The following is a 23,703-nucleotide window of genomic DNA, read 5'->3' as shown; positions in this document are numbered from 1 at the left end:
TTGGAAGCAATTAGAGAAAATGAACAGAGAGATAGGCTGTATGTAGACTGTCGAGTTTACCAGTGGCAAGTGATGTACGAAGTAGAAGCTCCGTCGTCCGCTCAGGTCCAGCTGAAGGTGAAAGGTCCATGCGTCACTAGCCGGATAATAAGGTACCTCTTACTTGGTACGCAGGTACAGGTACATCTACAGAGTCTTGAACCGAGGCTCTCGGCTTAGTCCTCCGTGCAATGCAAGGTACCGTATTATTGTACCCTCTCCGCTCTCGGTCACCAGTGTCCTCACCGTTATTGTACCATCTCCACTCTCGGTCACCGGTGGCCTCACCGTCACTATCACCATCACATCACGACAGCATCGTAGATAGCAGACAACCAACATCTCCCCATATTCATTACGCATTGTCTCCCGTTAAACAGCTCCTCTCGTCTGCCGTTCTAAATCAACCTACGAGACAAAACACAATCCCTCTAGTCCGTCCCTGATGGCTCCTCCACCTGTGTCAATATGTTCTGAGCAAGGGCAATCAAAAGCCACGAGATAAATGCCTTGCCTCCCAGCTCTGCCTTCAGACGGATAATCACCTCCTGCTGCGGAGAAAAAAATCCTTCGCCCGAAAATAATTCCAAGGCCCATGCTCATACCACGACTGCCCCTCATGCTGTCATGTGAACGCCGGCCGTACTCCCAGAATTCTGTTGCAGAAATATCAAAACAATAAACAACGACAAGGACGAAATCAAAATCAAAATCAGAACCCCAGTCAGAGTAGAGAGGCAGTAAAAGCATCTCGTCTCCTCCTCCCATGCTATGCTAACTGGCGACTTGCAAAAGTGATCCCCAAGTGGAGCGTTCGGTATCGTGTCTCCCGAGTCCTGCCATCGAAAAGGGCATGCTCTTGTCGAAAGTCCGTCGGCCAGCGCAACATGGGCCGTGCCCAAAAGAGTACAGGTCAATATTTGTACAGCGCATCCATGTACATTCGTCATCATTTTCATATAAACAGCTTCAGTCCTCCCCCTTTACCGTCTTTTACGTCTTGGTCGAGTCTTTCGATTCCGCCTTGGGCTTCCAAAACTGCATCAGTCGGCTCAGACGCTTCGCCTTGCTGGCTTTTTGTTTCTTCTCCGTCTCGCTCTCGTATTGCACTTCGGTCGACAGCTTGCTTCGCTCGCCGTGGGAACTGTTGATGAGCCGGCTCAGGCTGGCCAGGCTGGACCGACGACGCCCAAACGCCATCGACGACACCGACGACGGGCGCTGATCCGGCCGGAACGGTAGCTTCGCCCGCGGCTGGGGACCGGGGATCCACGCGCCGTCTCGGGTCATGGTCGAGTTGCTCGACGCCAGCGACGGCGGCACGTCCATCGACAGCCGAACTTCCGGCCCGGGCTCCCCGAGCAGAAGCGACTGCAGCGTGTTCTCGCCGCTGACCGACGACGGCGCCGTCGAGATTCGCTGTGCGTCGTACGACACCGGCGACCTGGGCGACGGGAACGACGATGCCTGGCTAATCGCGTAAGGGCTGACTGGCATGTGGTTGGGTGTCGGCAGTTGGAGCGGGCTGACGTCGTCCAACGCCGCCGAATCGCTGCCGGCCAAGACGCGCGCGGGCGACGGCGCCACCGAGCTGGTCGAATCAGACCGGTTCTGGTTCTGGAAAGGCGCCGCTACGGGAGGGACCGCGTCGGGTGCCTCCTCGACAATGACCTGCTCGTGCAACGACGCCGTCGATCGTTCCGACTTCATGCTGGCTGTCTGTCGTCGTCGATCTGTCGCGCTCGTATCCTGTAAAGCCGGGCCGTCAAGAGCAAACGTCTTGGCCGCCGTTGTGGCAGGCGGCGTTTCGTCCTCGCTGCCGGGTTCTGTAGCTACAGGCGTCGAGTTGTTCGAAGAGTCGTCCATCGGCCGGGACGACGTTGTCTTATGGTCTTCGTCCTCCTCGTCCTCTTCAAATACGTCGGCCATTGTGGAGCTGCTGCCGAACCGGGTGATACCGAACCGCGCAGCCTCAAAGGGAACCATTTCTGGCGCGCTCTCGGCGCGTCGATGGTAGTGCATTCCGGGCCCCGAGAAACCCCGCATGCCCTGCGCACTATGCAACTGACGCTTCACAGGACCAGCCGCCTTTTGAGCTGCTTCCCATTCCGGATTGTGCGGCAGCGGCGTGTTGAAGGGGCCGAGCGCAGCGTCAAGGTCGATCATCGGGAATGAGGAGTCCTCGTCGAACGCCATGGATCGAGGCCTCTGCCGCTGTGGATCATACGTTGGACCGGACGAATCCGTAACCGTCACCACCGGTGCGACAATTGACGAGACCGCCTCCGCTGGCGTTGGTTCCAAGGCAGGGTCATCCGGAGGTAGCGACGATGACGCCGCCTCCTCCATTGGATCGTCGGCATGCGTGATCGAGGGGCTGGGTGATCTCTTGTTCTTAGGCTTGGACTTGCTCTTTAATATCGCACCGGCCCACGACTTCACCTTTCTCTTGTTCTTCTTTTTCTTCTTGCTCGAAGCTTTGCCCGTTTCCTGCGGTTCCGATGCGCCCACATCTCCAGGGCCTGTGGAGGGCTCGACCGTGGAGTCGGAGGCATGGTCAGACGATACCGACGCCCAATCAGCAGGTTTCCGGGGCATTTCGCAAGATGCAGAGCGGGAGGATGTTGTATCGCCCGCTGGTGACAATGCGCTGGCGAAAGGATCGAGGCCGAAGAAGGACCACCTTTTAGGTGTCTTGGTGGGACTGGGCTTGGTAGGCATCATCGTCGGCGACGGGTCCGTCAACGTGGGCAGGGACGGAATCGAATTTCGTCGGTAAAGAGACGGCCCACTGTGACTAACCGATTGAATACTCTGGGAACGCTCCAGGACCGCCCCAGCCGTGTTGGGCCGTGAGTCGGCCGCCTGGCGCGTCGGGACCCGCTCCAGGGAAACAGGCTCTTCCGGTTGCTTCTCGGAAATCGTCATATCGAGCTCGGATATGATGGACGATAGACTGCCCGAAACAGAATGTCTCCCTGGACGCGCGGTTGCCGTGCTGGATCCGTCGCTTGATACCAGGGAAAGGGGTCTGGGGATCACCTCGACCTGGTCGGAGAACCCGACACGCGCACGGAGGGCTGGCCTGACCCGAGGTGTCGTCGCCGTGTCCGCCGAATCCTTACCTTCCTGGGAAGTAGGCTCCGGGTTGTCCGTATTGGTCTTTTCGGGTTCGGGAGTCCTGGGCATTGCGAACTGCTCCGACGAGCTGGTGCGGGGATCTTCGAATTCATGACCAAAGCCGGCAGGGCTGGCAGGCGCACTGCTGCCGCGGCATGAGGAGGAACCGGGGGGCTTTGGTGGCTGAAGGATCAAGGTCAGATCGTGGCTAGAGAGAGCTGCCGATCGCCGATGATTGTGTCCTCTTCGCCGGCCGCCGGGCGATGGAGAGGGAGCACCAAAGGACGGTGGTGGGAAACCGGGCGAGGCGAAGCCGCTTTCCGTCTTGGTCGGGCTCGTGCTCATCAACGTGATGGACTCTCCGGTCCGAATGTTCCCGCCGACAAACTCACTCCCTCCTCTCCTGTGGCCGTGAGCACCGGTCAGTGAGGGCGATGGACCGTGTCGGGGCGAGCGGGGCGTCAACGGAGGGGCCAGGAAAGCAGGTGTTGGGTCGGGAGGCAGAGAGGCGCCGGGATTGAAGGTGAAGCTCGGCAAGGCAGGGCGTCCAGTTGGCTTGGTGGTCACGTTGCTGCTTTCTTCCGCGTCGGCCTGGGTCGCAGCACTGATGTCGGCCATGTCGATGACGACAGACCTCGGCCGTCGTCCCGTGGACTTGGAATACGACGGTGGGCCAGAGGCGTCAATCGCGCGGGCAGGAAACACGAAAGGCGGATTCGGAGGCGGCATACTTCGAGAAGGCTGGGGGATATCGGATGTCGTATCGAAGTGGTTTGTGTGGTTGGCAGCGTCCATCGAGAGTACGCTCGGCACATGACGACCGGACGACGGACCTTCCAAGGAATTCATGGGTGCAGCATCCACGATGCGCTTTGGTCCAAACGTGGTGGCCATGTTCATCCAGCCGCTCGGCGGCACCAGGGTCGATGAGCGGCTCGTCGGTTTATGGGGACATCAGTAAGATGCGGTCGAGGGTGAGGCATGCAGTCTCGGCTCGAGATGTTGATTCGAGTCGGTAACTGATGTATGTGAGGATGATAAATGGTAGGCGACTGGCAGATTCCTAAATAAAGGAACCTGGTTCAAGGCGAGCGAATAAACACGACGGTTTCTCTGGTGACTTCTAAAAAAGACAAAGTCAGTATTGTGCTTCGTGTTAACCATCACGACCCGACGGGCAGCACGGAAAGCACGGGTGGCATAGGACCAAGAACAAAAAATGGGGATAATTCAATTGAAAAAATTAACCAGGGAAGGAAATCACATACAAACTTGGAACGGTCAGAAGATGTCGCCGTCTTGAGACTGTGTCGTCGGATGAAGTCCTGGAAAAAAAAAAAGCAAAAATCAAATGAACAAGACAAAAATGCCAAATGCCAAAGTTGTGACCCTGAACAGGATTAACAAACAAAGGCTAAAACGATTCGCTTTTTGCAAAAGGAGTGGACGGTCCGGAAACAGAAAATCTGACGATTTTGCCGGACCCCGAAGTCAACGCAGGTTGCTTCGGCTGAGAATTTGCTCGAGGTGAGGAGTGAGGGTTGAGAGGATGGAGCACGAAAAGAGGGTGAGTAGGAGGAAGAAAGAGAGAGAGAGAGAGGAAGAAGGGGGGGTAAGGAACACGGATAGGCCAGAAACGTGATCCATGGATGGAGACGCGGTACGCAGGTACAGAGCAAGTATCTTTGATAGAAGAGATAACGGACAAGGCAGGTAACGGCTAACAGGCAGGACCTGATGAGGACATGTGGGGGTTGATCCGTACCAAGTTGGGGGAGCAAGGCCGTCTTTTCGGTCCTGGTGGAGACTGGCCAAGGCCACCCCGGTAGCAGGCCCCCTGTTTCCGTACTGGGCATACGAAGTACAGGACATTAGTAGTTGGCGTCACTCGTACCTGCATTGTACTATCTCCAAGGATATCTGTGAGATTTCTACACTGGTACATTGTACATTGCGTTGTACGTCGTAATGCCGCTTTCCGGACTTTGATCAGGAACAGAAGAGACTACTATACCGCGTCTGAACGGCGTTTGATATAGCAGGACCCTATGCTTGGGCCGGAGAGATTCGCAATTCACCTGGTGAACCCTTTCGGCGCCTCACACCATACTCCGTAATACTGCAAGGGAGATAAGATCAAGAGTACAGTACATACTCAGTACGTTGTAGTGTAACACACGACATATAAAAGCAGGGGTTCAAGCCAGATTAGTGCCCACATCAAGGGTTCGCGCCCCGTTTACCCTCTCCCTGCAGCAAGGCAGCCGCTTTCTGGATGGAATGGTAAATTGTCTTGGGTTTCTATGGTTTCTACTCTTTGCTTTTTCTAAGCTTTGCTTTCCGGCTATAAAAGCTACTGGTACTCCATCTTGTGTAGACAATATTGTGTCGAGTTGCACATTACAACATACAACGTACATACAGTATAAGGTACAGTAGGTGTTGTGATTACCGCGTGGGGGTAATTCAGCAGGGTTCCCCGAGTTCATCCGCCCCCGAATCTGGGCACTCGCGAGAGAAACAAACGCCAAATGGAGCGTAAAGGAGATCAGCATCCATGTACAACGTACATACCGTACACTACATTGACCACTCCTCCGACTTTCTTAATAGACGTATGGAAACTCAATTGCAAGTGGTAACCGTGACAACTAACCTCAGTCTTGCCTAGGCGCCCAGCTTACATGCGGGTGTTCTGGGAGCTGTACGAAGTACGTTGTACATACGGACAAAACTTCCGTGCAGCCTACCGTTTCCTACCTGGGTTAGGTGCGAATGTCCCAATGTGACTTGCACCAATACAAACCCCAGGACCCCACTGAATTACCTACATGCGTTGTACGTTGTTGTATATTTGTACGGAGAAGTGCGGAACAACACTCGGGGTGCCAAGGACATCAAGATTGCGTGCATAAGCGCTTCATTTGCGACTGCTGTCTGCTCAGCGATACAACTGCGCGTAAGATTGTCTGCCTTCTTATGGTACGGTACTCCAAGTTGAATCTCCTACAAATCAAACAAATCTTGGAGACGAAGCATACAACGTACGTGTCACTCCAGCACACGTACATGTACGAAATGTACATACATACTTCCTACACTACCCCATCGAAGATCCGTATCCTGTTCGTCCTGTACGTGTACTTTGTCCCCAGAGGTTACATGGTTTGTGGGGGCCCGACCTTGGCTCGCCCATTGGCAAACTGTTCCTGGCGAACGATCAAACCTCGGAACATGGAGCGGCGCAAACCGTCCGTTGGACGACTGACACGAGCGATCCTCTCCTGTAAGGGCAGCGAACGTTGAGCGCCGAAAGGCGCCCGCACACCCCGCCCGCCTTCAATCCGAGGACTGAACCGGACTAGGAATAGTCTTCCTTCCTTCTTTGCCGTCCTTCATTTTTCTGCCTAGACGGAAGAGATGGAAGCGCACAGACCGGCCTGCTGGCGCCACATATCTCGGTTTGCCATTGGGTTGGATAAAATGCCTGACTATTAAACGCCTTTTCACTGAAAAGTGAACGGGAATGAGATGAGCCGCTTTGTGACGAACGACTGGGAGGAATAAATATGCATACCTAATACGGAATATGCGGTGTCAGCCGGGCTTCGTGGGTTCACGTTACATTACTCTGTCGGTTACACTGTCGATCCCACCCATGTTGGAGTGAGCAAGCAGCCAGTGGCCTCCTTCATCGTGCATCTTCTACGAATTGCCGTGTGCCGTCCTAAAACACCAAACCGTCGCATAGAAGCCTAGAAACACCATTGCCATTTCGAGCGAAACAAGCATGACTAAAAGCCAGAAAGTCCCTGCAACAGCCGTGAGACCTCGTATCGCATGCTTACGTTTTTACCATCTCATTGTGGCTGAGTCACTCGTAAACGATGAACGTGCACTCGAAAGCCGAGAACAGAAGTGGTGATCACCATCTGCCAACGCACCCTACGAAATAATCAATCAGCTCCCGAAAACATGACATTGTTGGCACGAATCATGTCGCGTGAACACGTCTGAAGCATCAACCTAATTTCACCGCGTCGACGCGGCCCAGTACGTTATAGATCCACCCAATGTACAAAGTAATCAAAGAGCTCCCAATCCGCTCCGTGTCTGTCATCCCAGGGCTGAATCCTCGGGTGGCCGTAGGGATGCAGGGCCTACGTCGTAGATATCGTCAACGGAACGAGAGCATCGTGAACGTCATTCTTCCTGAGGGCCATTGAACCACTGCAGACGATGGCTGCCTAGTTGTCTTTCCTGACGGGGATGACCCTGCCTGTGGAGCTTTGAAGAAAAGAAATTCTGCTGAGACAGGCCGCCGGGGTTCCAAATCGGCGCCGGTAGCTTGGGAGGCCGCTTAATCTCGATGTTGAGTGGACGCGCCGTGGGGTCAGATGGAAGAAAAAAAAGAAAACAGAATGCACTAGCAGCCGGCGTAATCATCTCGAGAAATGAACATGATGACAGGAGGAACATGATCAGCCTACATGGATGGGAAATGAGTCGGAGATCACGGTATAACGTGACTGGGGTATCCTTCGAAGAAGACTCTAATTGCTTTGAATTTTTTGGTGGTCATTTGATTCACCGGGCCACGACAGAGTACGTTGTAGAAACGAAACAACAAACGAGCCATGATGAATGAGCAGCCAAACCAAACGATTATCGCGAACCTTGAGATTGCATTGAACGGCCACCATCGGTCTTAAATTGGGGATTTGATATGAAGGGTCTGCGGGGAAAACAGGGGGATGGAAGGATCCAGGTTCAGCCACACTTGAGGTGGGTCCCCGCCACATTCACCTGTGATTGATTTCTGCTGGGTCTGCCAAACGCAACATTTTCTACTGCATGCTGTTAGCCTTGCCCGCCTTCTGGATTCGAGGCCAAAAAAAGAGAATATTACCAAGTTGTTACCGGCTCACCCGCATCACGACCCATTCCGAAATCGCGGCTACAATTATACAGTCCCGATTTCGTCATGTCTGCAACGACAGCAGCAACCCCTAGCCAAGCGCCCGCGGCGACAAAGCCGCTGGGGATGCGAAAGAATGGTACGTGCCCACATCGCCAGAAACCTGCGCCCTCGCGCGCCGAAACGATACTTTCTAACCTGTCCAACAGGCAAGCACTGGCTTGAGCCGAAAAAGGCGTTCCGGCCAAAGGCGGGATTGACCTCATACGAGCAACGGACGAAGGAACGAGAAGCCATAGCCGCCGCGAAGGCGAAAGAGAAGGAGATGAGGGACGAGAAGGAGGCGGCGCGCCAGGTAGGTTTCTGGGACTTTTTTGCTCTGCCGCCTAGCTCGTAAGACTGACTGTTTTCCTTTCCAGCAACGGATCCAAGCGATTCGAGAAAAGAGGGCCAAGAAGGAGGAGAAGGAGAGATATGAGAAGATAGCCGAGAAGATGCACCGCAAGAGGGTGGAAAGGTTGAAGCGCAAGGAGAAGCGCAACAAGTTGCTCAACTCGTGATGCACGAGTTCTTTTTTGGGAGGGGCATTCTTTGTTGCCGAGTTTTATCACGACGACAGGCCAGACTGCAGAGCGCGCCACTTCGTTGTCGCAGAATTCCGAATCGAATCACGGTACGGGCGGATACGGCCGATGGACGACACCTATGCACGACCTGGTATGGGCGACGGTTGACGATTAGAGATTCTCGCGGGCTCTTGAGGGACAAAGCGGAGGCGCTTAGTCGTTTCTTCGGGAGATATATTCCCTCGGCGGCGTTCACATCAGTATGGGCGCGATATAGGGATTGTGTTCTTGACAAACCTCGTACGGAACACGCGCGCGCAGCGTGCCCACGGAGCTTGTTACAGTGGATCATGAGTTTACGTTCCAAGGATGACTCTCCAGGTTAGATTACCACTATGAGATTGCATCGGATACTCCCACATGTACTTAGGGAAATAGAGTCTGTGGTCGTGTTTATAGGGCTGGCAGTCGGTATAGTATGGAGATGCAGTCGCAGCCTTGCCATTCAGGTTCCCCCCAATTCTCCAGTCCAGATTTACAGGTATCCGGAATCATTCAACCCCTCGCGGAACGCCAGGACTTCGATTCTTTTATTTATTGCTTGACGACATGGGACAGGTGGACAATAGGGGAAAAAAAGATGTCGGCGGTGATTGTCTTGATAACTGCTAGTACACCAAGAAGTTCAACCGTTCCGTGCTCTGGACGATGCCGTTGATATCACCTCGCATTCTGTCGATATCGGCTCGCATCTCTCCAATTGGTTGGTAAACTCGGCAGGAAGGCCGTGAATCTCGTCGAGGATGTTGGCTCCCACGTCGTGATATGAAACGTACTGTCCAACATTGAAAAGGGGCCCGGGCTGTTCCCCGGAAGCAAAGTTCCATGAAATAGACCCAAGGGCAAGAATTAAATGGTTCAAATAGAAGTAAATAGTAGTATGCGAGTAGTAGTAGTAGAAAGAGCAGCAACAATAAGGGTAATAGCAGTTGTAAGAGGAGGAGCTGTGCAGCTGTTAAGCCAAGAGGCCAAGAGGCCCAAGTCGGTAGGTAAAGTACATATTCGCACGTACTTTTTGACGTCTGACCGCGACGCACATGCAAAGTAAAGTCGACGGATAGGCCCGGATAAATACGGGGTACGTCACAAGTCACCAGGACCAGAGTTTGGTTTGATTCAGAGACCAACCATCGGACGGCATAGCTAACCAAAAACATCGAACTCGCTGAAAGTTAAACAAACGACGGCGGGACCCACGAAATCCACAGCAGGTCTAGGGGGTTCTGTAAGGGCCTTTAGGGAGTCTTTAGGGAGGACTACAGCCGTTCACAGCCATGGCCTCGCATCAACCACGCACCGTCCCCAGTCGCGCGCAACATAAACCCACTCGTTCCGTAACCTCCGAGTCAGTGCCCTCGACCTTGCGACGTCAGAGGCAACATCGCTCAATACTACAGCATCGTCACTCTCATTCGACCCATCACCGACGGGAGTGGCCGCAGGATGACAGGGCACCTATATCGGCGGATGCGGCGGTGCAGCAAGGAAGACACTCGCTCGACGTGACGCGACACGAGTTGGGATCGCGGCATCTACAGTTCAATCAGAACACGAGTGGGAGAGACAGAAAGGGTTTTGCGGGACTAGGGATTTCGAAGCGAAAGGGCAACGAGAAGAACATCTTACTTGGCCCGCCGACCAGCCATATCACCATGTCTCGCAACTTGGAGGAGGATCTACGGATCGAGAAGGACAGGGCCGCAGCGCGCATGACGTAGGTCAATCTTTTTTCCTTTTCTGTTGTCGTTCTGTTCTCGCTCATTCACTTCTCATCCGAGAGCGAGCTGCTAACTCATGCTACGCAGAGGTCTGGGACAGTCGCTCGCCGACCTCAGCACGTTTTCCAACAGCACGACGAGACGGCTAGACGAGACGTACTACGCGGTACTGGAGAAGACGAGCGTGCTTCAGAGCACCATCACGGCGATGAAAGAGCTGGCCATACTGTCCCGGGAAGTCAAGGACGAGTTTGAGAAGGAATCGGGCGAGATGGTGCGGGACGTACAGGGCCAACTGGAGGTGCTGGGGGGATTCGAGGAGCAAGAGAAGCGGATCGCGGGACTCCAGGAGCGGATCCAGGCCGGGAGGACCAAGATCCACGGGCTCAGCGAGCGGGTGGACGTGGTGCGGCGCAGGGTCGAAGGGTGGGAGAAGGCGGACCTGGAGTGGCGGCAGAGGACGCGCAAGAAGCTCCGGAACGTGTGGATCGTCATGTCCGTCTTGGTTGCGGCGGTCGTTTTGCTTCTTGTCGGGGCGAGATACGTACCTCCTTCGCCGGGGATGGCGGGTTTGGATGCTCAAGGTACGGCGCCGGGTGGTAGCGACGTCGATGGGCCCTCGTTATCTTTGCATCGTCAAAGCCTCTATGGGAAAGACGGGAACCGATCGAGCGTACGAGTCGAGTTTGACGGGCACGTCGACGAGAGGCCTGGATTGCCACTGTGGAAGGAGAGAAGGAGAGCAGATGGGGATGATCGGTTGCGATTTTTGGATGAACTATGAGGGTCCCATTCCGCAGCTATTGATACGTATTTCCAGGCCGATGAGGGGAATACAGGTGGATGGATAGGTAGGTAGTGTACATAGAGGATGATACCCCATTGTTTGAAGCGCCGTGTTATTCCCAATACTCAGAACCAGCCTAATACCGAGATGGATGTGCTCAACGGAGGTTTCCTGCCACTTCTCGTCTACGTCCCGTCTTTAAGTTTGGGAACGACGAATCCTAGGGGATTGCACACATGACATGACCGCATATGAGAGGAGTAATTAATGCTTCGTACCACCATGGCGGCCGCGTAGGGGCGGACTCTAGAGTGCTTGCGCGTCCCTTCTTGGCACTAACGGTCGTGGCGGCCTCTCCTCTTCTCTTGGAAACATCGATCGGATCCTTTTTTTGTCTCGGAAATCTGATCACGCGTCCCTCGAAATCGTGGAAAGGCGAGTTAAAAAAAAGCAAATTAGATGGTGCCCGTGGCCTCCTACTTATGGTTGTTATTGTGTAAGTGTGTGATACTGCTGGTGAGCCACTGTAGCAGAGCTGGGAAATCGTGTACGACAGTTGTACGTGTACAACGTAGGTACTGCGAATGATATAATATGTACAAGTACGGACACTGAGAAGAACCTGCGACTGACGAGTCCTCTCTTGGCCCTACCTTGGCGATGATAGAGAGGAGACTTTTAGGTCATTCCAACGTACGCGCCGACACTTTGGAAGGACGACCTATCCCGCCCTACGGCGGACTCGCAGATTGCTTTGCACTTTAGACTCGTTGACCAAGAGCCGAGCCTCTCTGACTACCGGCACGGTGAGTTCGCATTACGTTCCTATACACTATTCGGTACTGGCGCCGGTCCCCTGAACGAACCAGCTAACCAACCAGTCCCGTGCGCTGCAGTTGACGGAATACGTACATACGTACATGTACAGCCACTGTACCTGTGCTCCCTTACCAAGTACCTCCAGTATCACTCAAGAGGGGCCCTGGTCCCCAACCAACTGAATACTTCTCGCGACTTCACTTTCATCCCTTCCCTATCTTTTTTCTCCCTCCTCCTTCCCTTTTGATTTCCGTTCTTCTCATTTCTCTCATACTCTTATTCTATCTTTGATCCGTGCACCTCGTTTCTTCCACCACCATCACCGTCCTCCCTGCTTCTCGTCAGCCAGTCTGCTTCCTATGACTTCGTCGGCAGACGATGGGCCCCAGAATGGCTCCGCCCTGGCTCCAGGCTCTGACGTAGCGCTCCCCGCGCCGCAAACCGACTCTTCGTCCCGTCCTCCTGGACATGCATTGACCGGCAAACAAGAGCATTGTAAGTCGCAGCTTCACTTTCCTTGCCATTCCCGGGCTCCTGGCGACCACGGGCAAGGGAATTGTTTGATTACTTATATGTTTCTTTTCTGTCCAACTGACCCTACTTCTCCATAGACCTGAAGCGCGAACTCATATCCCATCAAGTCAACTACGAGATACACGAACTCAACTCTCCAACCGCACTCAGACGATTCGGCGCCCCCTTCAAGTCCGACTATGGCGAGGTCTCCCCCCTGGATTCGGAGCTTCCCATCCTCCGCTACATTTTCGTTCACCATATTCGCGACTTTCCCTTTCTCGATAAAGCTAGGGAAAAGGAGTTTTGGCAAGACAAGCTGCAAGTTGTACGTGGGACATGAATATGCCCCCTTGTTTTTCTTGTTATTTGTCTATCGGCGTACCGACTGACATTCACGGTGCTGACCGCCCATGTTCGCGCGTCCAGTTTCTCGAGTCCTTTGCTACCAAGCACATCTCGTCGTCCGAAGACCGCCTCGAGGAGACCAAGCGACGCAAGCTGGCCATAAAATGTCAGAAGCTCGTCGAGCTCATGATGGTATCCGGTGTCAAAACCTCGTCTGGCTTCGAAGAGCGCATTCGCTTCTCCGAAATGGAGGTCGTCGACAGCAATGCCATCGACACGGGCGTTATGAATACCCTGCCCGAGGGCAACTACATCAACGGCTGGGACGTCAACGTGGCTGGCGTGCGCATTGTGCAGACGAAGGGAAAGATAAAACACCATAAACATGCGGTGAGTGCATACATGTCAAATACCGACCTCTGGTGTCTACTCGGCCCAAGAAGAAGAAGCCACTCCTGCTCACATTTCTCCCAGGAGTACCTGCTGCGCATCAAGAGGAAAGGTCAGCTCGAGTTCTTCGTCGGCCGGCGCTATGGCGACTTTGTCAAGTTGCATAAGAGATTGCGCCTGGAGATACCCGGGAAAGTGCTGCCCTCTCTACCCAAGAAGAACAAGTCCGACGCAAAGGCATCTGGTTTGCTTTCTGGCGCCTCGGGTAACGGGGACGATGATGCGTCGTCCATATCTTCGGTGTCGACGCAGTTGACCAACCTCGGAGTTGGCGGCGAGACGTCTCAAAACCTAACAGTGCAGGGTGAGCGGGAGTCCCTCCCAAACAAAGCGAGAAGTCGCAGCATCTAGTCGAGTGGCCGACGCTGACCGTATACAGACCATCGACGGCCTGGATCGATTTCCTCCAGAGCCTCGCCCCGCGCTTCGTTCGACAGCAGGAGGAGTCCGGTGCCGCTTGGCGGGAAGAAGAGCGAATCCGTATCGCTCCTGCGGGAGGCCCAGAGAATATCCTTGAGGGCGTTCCTCCGCTCCCTCCTCTCCAACGAGCAGGTGGCCCGGAGCAAGGCGATGGAGGAGTTCCTCACGGGCGAGCCCATCACGCCAACCGATGCCGACGTCGAGGACATTGCCAACCGCAAGGCGGTCGACGAGCAGCGGATAGAAGAGCAAAAGAAGTTTTACGAGATTGCGAGGAAACGGGCCGCCGAGCTTGACATTTACATGGAACAGTGAGCCATTCTGTGCCCGTCCCCTGCTGTGGCAAGGGGGTTACTTGCCGTGGAAAGGGGGTTACCTGCTTACAGTGACTAACAACAAACAGATTCCGTCGTGACGTCGTCGAGCGTAACGGCCTCACCAAGCTTTTCAAGGAAATCAAGGAGAAGCGGACCATCGCCGACTTGAGCATACAGTACCGCAAGTTTGCCGAATGGCTCAGGATCGAGGTGGCCGCTACCATTTACCACCTCTTCCTGGCCGAGGACAATTCTCCCGAGCTGTTTGCGCAGGCCAAGAGGGTCCACTCGCTCATCCCGTACACGGTGATGAAGAACGTCATCAAGATTGCCAACCCGGCGGCGGTCATGTCCAGCGTGCTCGACATTTTCCTCGCCCAGCCGTTCGGCACGCGGTCGCTGATGCAGCGCATCTTCACCATGACCCTTCACGACGGCATCCGCAGCTTCCAGCGGTCCATCGACGGCCTCTCGGCCCGGATCGGGGACGACGTGTTGGTGCGCAAGCTCAAGGCGTTCACGGATGCGGATGAGAGCGTCAAAGGGCTGATCCGCGAGGAGTCGGCGGCCGAGGACATTGACATAATTGTGGTGATTCTGCGGTCCGAGCACCTGCAGCCGTCTCTCACGTCGGCGCAGATTGGGAGGCTGTACAATGCATACGTGGCGTTCAACAGCGCGGTGGAGAACGTGGACGAGGAGCTGAAGCACGGCGCCCAGCTGTTTTCGTACCTCAAGCAGCTGCTGAAGCTCTATCTCCGGCAGCGGGACAAGGCCATGATGCTGCAGCTCATCGAGGAGCCCGTCACGCTGCAGCTCTTCCGCGACCTCTTTACCATCTTTTACGAGCCGCTGGTGCGGGTGTACAAGTCGGCCAATGTTTACAACAGCGTTACGGATTTTGCCGTTTTTGTTGACGACATGATTCGGGTGGGGTTTTTTTTTTCTTTTTCTTTTCTTTTTTTTCCTGACCAGAGCTAACCACCACCCCCAGGTCGTGGAGAAATGCCAGGAGCAGGATGCTTCCGCCGACCCGAACCAGACGGTCCAGAGCTTCATAGACCTCTGCCAACGGCACGAGGACAACTTTTACAAATTCGTGCACGAGGTGCACACGCACGACAACGGGTTGTTCGACCAGCTCATGGGGTGGATCGAGGGCATCCTGGAGTTCCTCCGCAAGGGCCCGATCAACGGGACGCTGGACATCAACGCGCTGCTCGAGGGGGCGGTCAGCTCGGGGCTGGTGGACAAGGACGTCCTGATCGACGAGACCAACCGGCTGCTCGCGTGGCAGGAGGCGCGGAAGAAGTGGCACCAGGACAAGACGAGGCAGAAGATGGCGGCGGACGGGGTGGGATCGACGGACCACATGCCCGGCAGCGGGGCGTTCAAGTCGTCGGACTTTGGGCTCGACCAGACGGACCTGGACGACATGGCGTACGACTACGACTCGGAGGAGGAGCTCGAGGCCGAGCTGCAGGACGACATGGACCCGATTGCGGCGGAGAGGCAGCGGCGGGCGAAGAAGAGGGAAAGGCTCCGCAGGCGCGCGGGCGAGCCTGCCAAGCCCGAGGTGTCGGAGGTGTATAAACTCAAGGACAACTTTTTGGTCATGCTGCGGCACGTCCTGGCCGAGTAGGGGGGCCGGCAGGGGGCGGGTCAGGGGACGAGGTCTGTATAGAGGCGGACGTGTTTTCTTTTCGTTTGTGGTACAAGTACATTGATCGTCCTGACGTTACACCAGACGCGTTGGAATTATTAGAGTATTTTAATGTGAGGGTATTTATTGAGATGACTGCCATGGTCTAAAAGATGGTAAAGAGGCCTTAACGGGTCGAGGTGTATAAGGCATCTGTCGGCGGCCTGGTGATGCTTTGAATCAATGTGGATGGGGTTGTAAGGCTGCAGTGACGTAGTTACAGTACGTACAGTGGCTCGGCAAAGAATTCATGCAGCTGATTATTAAGAATCCGTCGGGAGTGTACGTACCATTCCCATCTGATGCATCCCGATGACCGACCGAGGACATGTGGCTGGTGAGATGCAAAGGAGCGTGTGAGGGGCTCGTGGATGTGGCGGTGACTGTGGCGCACCGGCAACGCCGGCTAATCATAAATTGTCTGATTGGCTGGAGATCACGAGCCAAAGTCGGGCCGGGCGAGCTTTCGACTCGTTAGTGTCATGAAGACGAAGCAAGAGCAACCGAAGGGCTCTTTCAACTTTCCCGAACCTCGTCTCTCGCTTCCTTTGACAATACCGCCAACTCCCTTCCCACTTCCCATCATACGCACTTTCTCTTCTCCTCCATCCTTTCTTGTTGATGCTCACAATTGAGCGATAATTCAATTGACAATGACATCTTCAATGGCGATGAGGAGACTCGCCGCCACCCACACGGTACGTTTTGTCTTGCGTCTTTGATCCAACCCCGCCCTCTCGTCAGATGGACGACGTGCTTTACCTGTTCTTTGCTAACCGGGGATTCCTGTCGTAGTTCGCGCGGACAACAAGGGGACAATCGAGGCTCTTCTCGTCGACGCGACCAGTTTGTATGTTTAACCCCGTCTTTGGTCATCGACAGTCAAGGCGGCAGTCAAGTCAACATGGGCGAGATATCGACTAACCACCGTCATAACAATAGCTCGAGTCATTGCAAATGGTCCTCTACGCGCAAAGGAGGCGTCTCCTTTTGTGAGCAACAAGTACGCCGTTATTGTACGTCAAACCGAACCGTCACACGTAGCCCGCTTCTCCGAGACAAATGTATTGACGGGTTTCCACTTTCACAGGACCACGAATACGATGCCATCGTCGTCGGTGCCGGTGGTGCCGGTCTGCGAGCGGCTTTCGGTCTGGCCGAGGCTGGGTTCAACACGGCCTGTATCTCGAAACTCTTCCCCACCCGCTCTCATACCGTGGCTGCCCAGGGCGGCATCAACGCCGCGCTCGGAAACATGCACGAGGACGACTGGAGGTGGCACATGTACGATACCGTCAAGGGGTCCGACTGGCTTGGCGACCAGGACGCCATTCACTACATGACGCGGGAGGCTCCGGCTTCCATTGTCGAGCTTGAGAACTATGGCTGCCCCTTCTCTCGGACAGAGGACGGTAAGATGTAAGTACTGTTTCTTTTTGTCCTTACAATCGATCGGGAGGAATGGAAAAAGGGCAGTCAATGGACGAGGCGAAAAAGACTAACAAATGAATAGCTACCAGCGTGCCTTTGGCGGTCAATCCAAGGACTATGGCAAGGGTGGCCAGGCCTACCGATGCTGTGCTGCCGCCGACCGTACCGGCCACGCCCTCCTCCACACGCTCTACGGCCAGTCTCTGCGCCACAACACCAACTACTTCATCGAGTACTTCGCCCTCGACCTGATCATGCAGGACGGCGAGTGCCGCGGTGTCCTCGCCTACAACCAGGAAGACGGCACGCTGCACCGGTTCCTGGCCAACAACACCGTCTTGGCCACGGGCGGTTACGGCCGCGCCTACTTCAGCTGCACGTCGGCCCACACCTGTACCGGCGACGGCATGGCCATGGTCGCCCGTGCCGGCCTGCCCAACCAGGACATGGAGTTTGTCCAGTTCCACCCTACCGGTATCTACGGCGCCGGCTGCCTGATCACCGAGGGAGCGCGTGGCGAGGGCGGCTACCTGCTCAACTCGGAGGGCGAGCGGTTCATGGAGCGGGTCGCGCCTACGGCCAAGGACCTCGCCTCGCGCGACGTGGTGTCCCGGGCGATGACCATGGAGATTCGCGCCGGCCGCGGTGTCGGCCCCGAGAAGGACCACATCTACCTGCAGCTCAGCCATCTGCCGGCCGATATCCTCCACGAGCGCCTCCCCGGTATCTCCGAGACGGCCGGCATCTTCGCCGGTGTCGACGTCACCAAGCAGCCCATCCCCGTGCTGCCGACCGTGCACTACAACATGGGCGGCATCCCGACGCGATACACGGGCGAGGTGGTCAGGGTCGACGAGAAGGGCGAGGACCAGGTGGTGCCCGGTCTCTTCGCCTGCGGTGAGGCGGCCTGCGTGTCGGTGCACGGCGCCAACCGGCTGGGCGCCAACTCACTCCTCGACCTGGTCGTTTTCGGCCGCGCCGTGTCGCACACGATCCGCGACAACTTTACGCCGGGACAGAAGCTGAAGCCCATCCCGGCCGACGCCGGCGCCGAGCACATTGAGGTTCTCGACAAGGTGCGCACGTCGGACGGTCCCCGGAGCACGGCCGATGTCCGGCTGGCCATGCAGAAGGCCATGCAGAGCGAGGTCAGCGTCTTCCGGACGCAGGAGAGCTTGGACGAGGGCGTCCGGCTGATGAAGGAGATTGACGGCATGTTCCCCGAGATTGGTATCAAGGACCGCAGCATGATCTGGAACTCGGATCTGGTGGAGACTCTTGAGCTGAGGAACCTCCTCACTTGCGCGTAAGTTTTGTGTCTTGATGTAAGGAGACGGATGAAGCTAACGAGGGCTAGGTCTCAAACTGCCACGGCGGCTGCAGCTCGCAAGGAGTCTCGTGGTGCTCATGCGCGCGAGGACTACAAGTCCCGTGACGACGAGAATTGGATGAAGCATACGCTTTCATACCAGAAGGAGCCCCACGGCAAGGTCGATCTGGCGTACCGCCGGGTCATTGGCACCACACTAGATGAGAACGAGTGTGCTCCTGTTCCTCCCGTCGAGCGTACCTACTAAGTGTGCTGGAATACTCAACCAGTCATAATATGTGAGGGGAAGAGACGAAAATGGGTGTGCTGTCTAGGTACTTAGGGACGCAGGGTAGGCTTTGCGCTACCTTCTGGCCTGCCACGGAGTCGTCCACGATACCACGAAAGGGTCGGGGCAGGTAAAGGGTAGCAGAGCCATGCAGTGGAGGGTCAGGCAAGGGTCACCACGGCCTGGCATGGGATTTGGCTTGAGCAGACGGGAGGCCAAAGTGTATCTTAAGAGTCGTATTTTCCATTGGCTCTCTGGTTTAGATCCAGTGTAAAGAAAGGAATTCAAAGTTTTAGTATGAGGGTCAGTTGACGCAAACGTGAGTCTTTTGTTCCGTGTTAGCATCTCACAATGGCCCAGGATGTTGCTGTTGGTCTAGAGGCACTGAAGAGTGGTCCTGATCCAGAGTCAGGGGTAAATAACTAACACGGTGAACAACACAACAACATAGCAACGGCAACGATAACGGCATCGTGATCAGGAGGCATATATACCGGGCCTGGTGACTCGTATGCCCGTGCCTGTGACCATCTAATTCGGCTCTTGCCTTTTCTCACTCCAGGATTCATCTTTCTCTTTCCTTTATTCTATTTCCTCCCACATTCTCATCTTTTCACCCTACATTTTCTCTGGTGAGTGGTCTTTGTTAAGCATAGCCAACTTGTAACCAGGAGCCTACACTAACCAGCTTCATCTTCTCCAGAGCTGGTGAAAGAAATAAAAATAAAGAAAAAAACAAGGAACAAATACAGACAACACCACACAGCCACACGATGACACCCAGAACCCTCGCCAGAATCGCCTCGGACTCGACTCACTTGAGCCAGTCTTCCATCTTGATCCCGCCCAAGATCGAACCCCCGGACATCGTCTACCTCCCCGCCATAGCAACCATGTCTCTCGGCGCACCAGGCGTGCACGCCCTTCCCAAGAAGCTCTCGGCCGCAGCCTTCCACGGGTTCCGCGCCGTCGAGCTCTACTGGGACGACCTCCTGCACTTCGCGCAGGCCACCACGGGCGGCGTAAGCCCCGACGACCTGCGCCGCGCCGCCGCCGCCATCCGGACCCGATGCATCGACCTGGGCCTCCGCGTCCTCTCCCTCCAACCCTTCCGCGACTTTGACCTCCTCACGGACCGCGCCGCGCGGCATGACCGTCTTGAAGAGTTCCAGGTCTGGCTCGACGTGGCAACCATCCTCGACACCGACGTCATCGTCGTCCCCGCGTCGTCTCAACTCGGCGGCGACCTCGCCAGGAACAACACCACCGGCCGCCGGGGCGGTGCCGGCATGAACAACGTCATGTATACGCGGCTCGCGGTCCGGAACCTGCGGATCCTCGCCGATGCGGCTCGTGCGCGCACCGACCGCGCCCTCGGCTCGCCCGTGCGCATCGCCTTTAAGAACCGCTGCTTCGCGCGCCACGCGCAGTCGTGGGCCGATGCGTTGACTGTCGTGGAACTGTGCGACCGGCCCAACGTGCTCTTCCTCCCGGATACGTTCCACATTACCGCTGCGGACTGGGCGGACTCTTGTTCTTCTTCGATTCGTTCGTCTTCAGATCTGCCGCGTCCTCGCGACGACGCGGATGACGGCGGCGGCTCGGCCTAGTTCGCCGAAAGCCTCGCCCTCCTCCGCAAGCGCGTGCCCCGCCACTGCATCCCCTTTGTGCAAGTCTCCGATGCGGCGCGGCTGGTTGCCGATGACCCCGTCGTCGCTGCGGCGGCGGCGCGGGGGGAACCACCTCGGCTAGGCTGGGCGCGGAAGCGCCGCCTGTTCCCCTTTGAAGGGTACCTCCCGATCGACCAGGCGCTGTGGGCGCTGACTTCAGAACCAGACGAGGTGGTCGGTGGGCCGGCGGTGGGGTACAAGGGGTTCATCTCGATGGAAGTGTTCAGCGAGGACGGGGACGAGGTGGATGAGGATCTGGTGGATCGGCTCGCTTTTCGTGCGCGGAAGGCGTGGGAGACGACCGTTGTCAAGATGGGATGGGCCGGGCGCGCGGATGTGGTGCATCCGGTTGCCAAGGGCCAGCTGGGGATTGCGCTGCGGCAGCTCCGGCGGGAGCAGGAGCTTGCGGAGCGGGCGCGCCAGGTGGTGGTTGCGGAGTTGCAGAGGCGGGGCGTGATTGATGTGGACGAGCAGTTTGTCGAATCCTTCTCCAGCCGGGTATGGAGTTGCCGGCACGACGTTGCGATTGCCGACCCGGTCGAGGAGCGTCATGCGCAAGAGGCCGTGAGGCTGCGCGCGAGAGAGGAGATGGCGAAGCGGACGCTGGCTAACTGCGAAAGGACGTTTGAGCCGCAGAACGGGGAGTACTTGGGTCAGATTGGGGCGGGCGATAGCAGTTGCGACGAGGCTCTTTCGTCCGAGGGTGAACGAGGAGTGGGCCGGAAGGCAGACGACGAGAGAACGAAAAAGAAGTGGAAAGGAATGAAGATGGCGGCGGCAGCACAGGCTATGGAACCGGTCCTCCGGGCGCGATACGAAGCGTCGGTCCAAGCGGCGCGCGAGAAAGCGCGCAGCAAGAGGGACAAGCAAAAAGGGCCAAACAGGTTCAACCAGGGCAACGATCAAAAGCAGACGGGAGAGCCGCAGTGGACTGACATGGTCTCCATGCCAGGGTCTCCCGTGGACCCGGACGTGGCGCGGGCCTACGACGAAGCGGCGACCAGGGACGTGTTGAAGCGGGCTCTGGGGCGGCGCATCGCGGCGGGTTCGGGGTTCTACGGGCTCCGATGGGAAGGGATCCAGGAACGAACCAGGCAGCTCGCGGCCGCCGTGGCGGTTCCCCGTCATGAAGATGCGCGGTTCCCCCCGCTAGGGGTGGAGGCATCCCTTGCCTCGTCCGAGTCGACGGATCTATTCGACATGCATCTGCTCTTCCAGACGGTCGAGGAGTCCCCGGAGAGTTCGGGGTCGGATGGTTCTTCTACTTGTTCATCCAGTGCCATGGATACTGGTGGCAGTAGTGGGAGTGAAGGGGGTGAGGTCCCATCCGACAGCTTTGCCGAGGATGCGCCTCTTCTTCCCAATGCACAGGTAGCTGGATCGAACGCGCCCTAGACCTACTCCCTCTTGACGCCGGGGTTCTGTAGTACTGATGCGGCTGGGATGGTTGATATGTCAATATAAGGGGGCTCAGAACAACATAACATGCGAGGTACGGATGAGAACCGCTCAAGAGGAATGAAGTGGTTGCGTGGCTATTTACTCTGAATTTGTCCTGGTAAAGGGGAAAAAGAAGAAAAAAGTAAAGAGGAAAATGAAAAGCTGGGCGCAAACCAAGAGACGCGAAAGGGTATCCTCCATGTAGAAAAAAATAAAGTGCCAAAATCATCCATGCCGTTGTCATCCTCTCGCGGCGTCGTCTCGTCGTCTCGTCGTCTCGTCTCATCGCCATTCGTCATGTGTTTCGTCGTCGCACCCATCGTCCTCAGTAATCCTGATACAGTCTCATAATGCCAGCCCGCATGTTCGTCCGCGTGTCTCGCTCGGCCCGGAGCTTGTTTTCCAGCGCCACGACGCGGTCCTGCAGCTGGGCCACCTTCTCGTCCTTCTGCCTCAGGAGGTCCCGCACCGCGTCCCGGCCCTTGGCCAAGCCGCGGGCCCGTTCGACCTGGCGATCCAGCGCCTCGCGGACGGAGCGGGCCACGGCTGGTGGGATGGGCTGACCTTGGAGCAGGGCCATGACCTCGTCCCGAAGCGCCGTGTCGGCCGTGTCGTGCTTGTGGTGCTCGTGCTCGGGACCCGCGGGCGTCGCGACTTGCTTTCTGCGGTTGGCCGTGGGCGTGGCTGTGGGAGACGGGAGGCCGGTTTTCGCAGGGGCGGCAGAGGCGGCCGAGGAGGTCGTGGGAGTTATCTGGCTGGTGTTTTGCCGCTTGGTGTCAGGGCCGGCGAAGAGGGTCCGCGCCGTAGGGGGATTCGGTTGCCTAGGCAACGCATCCTCTCCGCCCGAAGTGGCGGCCATTGTCGTGGACGAGGATGTAGCAGTGGGTGCCGTGGGAGTCGAGACGGGACCAGCTGCGCCGGTTCTCTGCATTTTCCGGGCGCTCCGTTCGACGGCCTCGAGTAATTGTCGCTCTTCGTCGGACGACTCATCGCCGATATAATCCTCCTCGAACTGGACCCTCTTCCTCTTCTGGGCGGTGGGCGGCTTGGGAGACTTGGGAAAGAATTCGAACATGGTCTTGGCCTTCTTCGGGGAGGGCGTGCGTCTCGTCGCGGTATCTGGGGTCGGCGCCTGGGACTCTGTCACGGGAAACTGGGCTGCATCTTCGTTCCACATGAAAAAGTTGCAGTCGTGGCATCGCAAAAAGGACTTTCCCTTTGTAGGGCCCGGCTTCTTGACGGTGTACGAGCTGGGCACTTTGCGGGGTTCGCAGTTGCAGTACCAAGTTCCGTTATCGTAGAGGCCATTGGGCCGCTTCCTCCGGGACGGCGTGAAGGGCTTCGACGCTTGAGATCTAGAGACAGAGAGAAGGCGACCTCGGGCCATTGGACTGAGATGAGCGATGCCAGGTGGAAGGGAAGGTAAGACGTGGGATCCCAAGATGCGCCCCTAGAATAATGTAGAGGAGTTGAGGGGGATAAGGTAGAGGATAAAATAAAAGTGAGGCAAAAGGCGAGTGAGTGGTGATGATGGAGATGAGGAGAGGAGGAGGAGGAGGAGGAGGAAGACGTTGGCGCTAAAGGTCGTGGCTGGTGGCTGGTGGGTGGCTGGTAACCATGTGTGCAACGTGCGTACTGTACAACGTACAACGTACGCACACTCTATTTACACCGTAGAACGGGTAATTGTGGAGAGGAGCGACCGTATCGTGCCGTGTGCCGTGTGCCGTGCCTTATTACGCCTTGTGGGTCGTCTACCATACCGTAGTACAAGTTCAGTGCGGAAG

General features: G+C 56.4%; 11 protein-coding genes across 11 annotated transcripts; 7 read left to right on the top strand and 4 right to left on the bottom strand.

Moving 5' to 3' along the window:
- Positions 1 to 312: 312 nt before the first annotated feature.
- On the bottom strand, positions 313 to 4,715 carry ACRALDRAFT_1063617 (uncharacterized protein). The gene is made up of 2 exons (XM_071016826.1): positions 4,428 to 4,715; positions 313 to 4,282 (listed from the first exon to the last, which is right to left on the bottom strand). The coding sequence occupies exon 2, from the start codon at positions 4,051 to 4,053 to the stop codon at positions 1,033 to 1,035; it is 3,021 nt and encodes a 1,006-aa protein (XP_070875466.1). The 5' UTR covers positions 4,054 to 4,282; positions 4,428 to 4,715; the 3' UTR covers positions 313 to 1,032.
- Positions 4,716 to 5,379: 664 nt separating this feature from the next.
- On the bottom strand, positions 5,380 to 5,714 carry ACRALDRAFT_2020098 (uncharacterized protein; the record flags this gene model as incomplete). Its single annotated transcript, XM_071020001.1, has 2 exons — positions 5,380 to 5,460; positions 5,523 to 5,714. The coding sequence occupies 2 exons, from the start codon at positions 5,712 to 5,714 to the stop codon at positions 5,380 to 5,382; spliced, it is 273 nt and encodes a 90-aa protein (XP_070875465.1).
- On the top strand, positions 5,440 to 6,514 carry ACRALDRAFT_210404 (uncharacterized protein; the record flags this gene model as incomplete). Its single annotated transcript, XM_071023167.1, is given in 7 exon segments — positions 5,440 to 5,449; positions 5,537 to 5,551; positions 5,630 to 5,734; positions 5,821 to 5,944; positions 5,971 to 6,066; positions 6,105 to 6,414; positions 6,434 to 6,514. 7 exon segments carry the CDS (start codon positions 5,440 to 5,442, stop codon positions 6,512 to 6,514), a joined length of 741 nt encoding a protein of 246 aa, XP_070875464.1.
- Positions 6,515 to 8,026: 1,512 nt separating this feature from the next.
- Positions 8,027 to 9,354, top strand: ACRALDRAFT_1081704 (uncharacterized protein). The gene is made up of 3 exons (XM_071019197.1): positions 8,027 to 8,216; positions 8,287 to 8,432; positions 8,497 to 9,354. The coding sequence occupies exon 3, from the start codon at positions 8,637 to 8,639 to the stop codon at positions 9,027 to 9,029; it is 393 nt and encodes a 130-aa protein (XP_070875462.1). The 5' UTR covers positions 8,027 to 8,216; positions 8,287 to 8,432; positions 8,497 to 8,636; the 3' UTR covers positions 9,030 to 9,354.
- On the top strand, positions 8,144 to 8,637 carry ACRALDRAFT_1070519 (uncharacterized protein; the record flags this gene model as incomplete). The annotated part of the gene is made up of 3 exons (XM_071017779.1): positions 8,144 to 8,216; positions 8,287 to 8,432; positions 8,497 to 8,637. 3 exons carry the CDS (start codon positions 8,144 to 8,146, stop codon positions 8,635 to 8,637), a joined length of 360 nt encoding a protein of 119 aa, XP_070875463.1.
- A 492-nt stretch (positions 9,355 to 9,846) lies between the features above and the next one.
- On the top strand, positions 9,847 to 11,382 carry ACRALDRAFT_1076374 (uncharacterized protein). The gene is made up of 2 exons (XM_071018503.1): positions 9,847 to 10,417; positions 10,509 to 11,382. The coding sequence occupies exons 1-2, from the start codon at positions 9,978 to 9,980 to the stop codon at positions 11,203 to 11,205; spliced, it is 1,137 nt and encodes a 378-aa protein (XP_070875461.1). The 5' UTR covers positions 9,847 to 9,977; the 3' UTR covers positions 11,206 to 11,382.
- Positions 11,383 to 12,163: 781 nt separating this feature from the next.
- On the top strand, positions 12,164 to 15,883 carry ACRALDRAFT_1063620 (uncharacterized protein). Its single transcript, XM_071016827.1, has 7 exons — positions 12,164 to 12,522; positions 12,639 to 12,868; positions 12,970 to 13,278; positions 13,363 to 13,642; positions 13,718 to 14,069; positions 14,162 to 15,005; positions 15,070 to 15,883. The coding sequence occupies exons 1-7, from the start codon at positions 12,387 to 12,389 to the stop codon at positions 15,715 to 15,717; spliced, it is 2,799 nt and encodes a 932-aa protein (XP_070875460.1). The 5' UTR covers positions 12,164 to 12,386; the 3' UTR covers positions 15,718 to 15,883.
- Positions 15,884 to 16,274: 391 nt separating this feature from the next.
- Positions 16,275 to 19,108, top strand: ACRALDRAFT_1063621 (uncharacterized protein). The gene is made up of 6 exons (XM_071016828.1): positions 16,275 to 16,475; positions 16,573 to 16,627; positions 16,720 to 16,793; positions 16,868 to 17,196; positions 17,291 to 18,514; positions 18,566 to 19,108. The coding sequence occupies exons 1-6, from the start codon at positions 16,443 to 16,445 to the stop codon at positions 18,783 to 18,785; spliced, it is 1,935 nt and encodes a 644-aa protein (XP_070875459.1). The 5' UTR covers positions 16,275 to 16,442; the 3' UTR covers positions 18,786 to 19,108.
- A 471-nt stretch (positions 19,109 to 19,579) lies between these two features.
- On the top strand, positions 19,580 to 22,429 carry ACRALDRAFT_1081707 (uncharacterized protein; the record flags this gene model as incomplete). Its single annotated transcript, XM_071019198.1, has 2 exons — positions 19,580 to 20,354; positions 20,481 to 22,429. The coding sequence occupies 2 exons, from the start codon at positions 19,580 to 19,582 to the stop codon at positions 21,869 to 21,871; spliced, it is 2,166 nt and encodes a 721-aa protein (XP_070875457.1). The 3' UTR covers positions 21,872 to 22,429.
- Positions 21,679 to 23,677, bottom strand: ACRALDRAFT_1093649 (uncharacterized protein; the record flags this gene model as incomplete). The annotated part of the gene is made up of 4 exons (XM_071019686.1): positions 21,679 to 23,271; positions 23,309 to 23,493; positions 23,545 to 23,551; positions 23,589 to 23,677. The coding sequence occupies 4 exons, from the start codon at positions 23,675 to 23,677 to the stop codon at positions 22,242 to 22,244; spliced, it is 1,311 nt and encodes a 436-aa protein (XP_070875456.1). The 3' UTR covers positions 21,679 to 22,241.
- On the bottom strand, positions 21,874 to 22,215 carry ACRALDRAFT_210411 (uncharacterized protein; the record flags this gene model as incomplete). The annotated part of the gene is made up of 3 exons (XM_071023171.1): positions 21,874 to 21,914; positions 21,962 to 21,984; positions 22,091 to 22,215. 3 exons carry the CDS (start codon positions 22,213 to 22,215, stop codon positions 21,874 to 21,876), a joined length of 189 nt encoding a protein of 62 aa, XP_070875458.1.
- Positions 23,678 to 23,703: the final 26 nt, after the last annotated feature.

This window comes from Sodiomyces alcalophilus (genome assembly GCF_042370955.1).
Source record: "Sodiomyces alcalophilus JCM 7366 unplaced genomic scaffold ACRALscaffold_4, whole genome shotgun sequence".
Classification (NCBI taxonomy): Eukaryota; Fungi; Ascomycota; class Sordariomycetes; order Glomerellales; family Plectosphaerellaceae; genus Sodiomyces; species Sodiomyces alcalophilus.
Note: the sequence above shows the minus strand (reverse complement) of the source record. Positions and strands in the feature narration are given on the sequence as shown.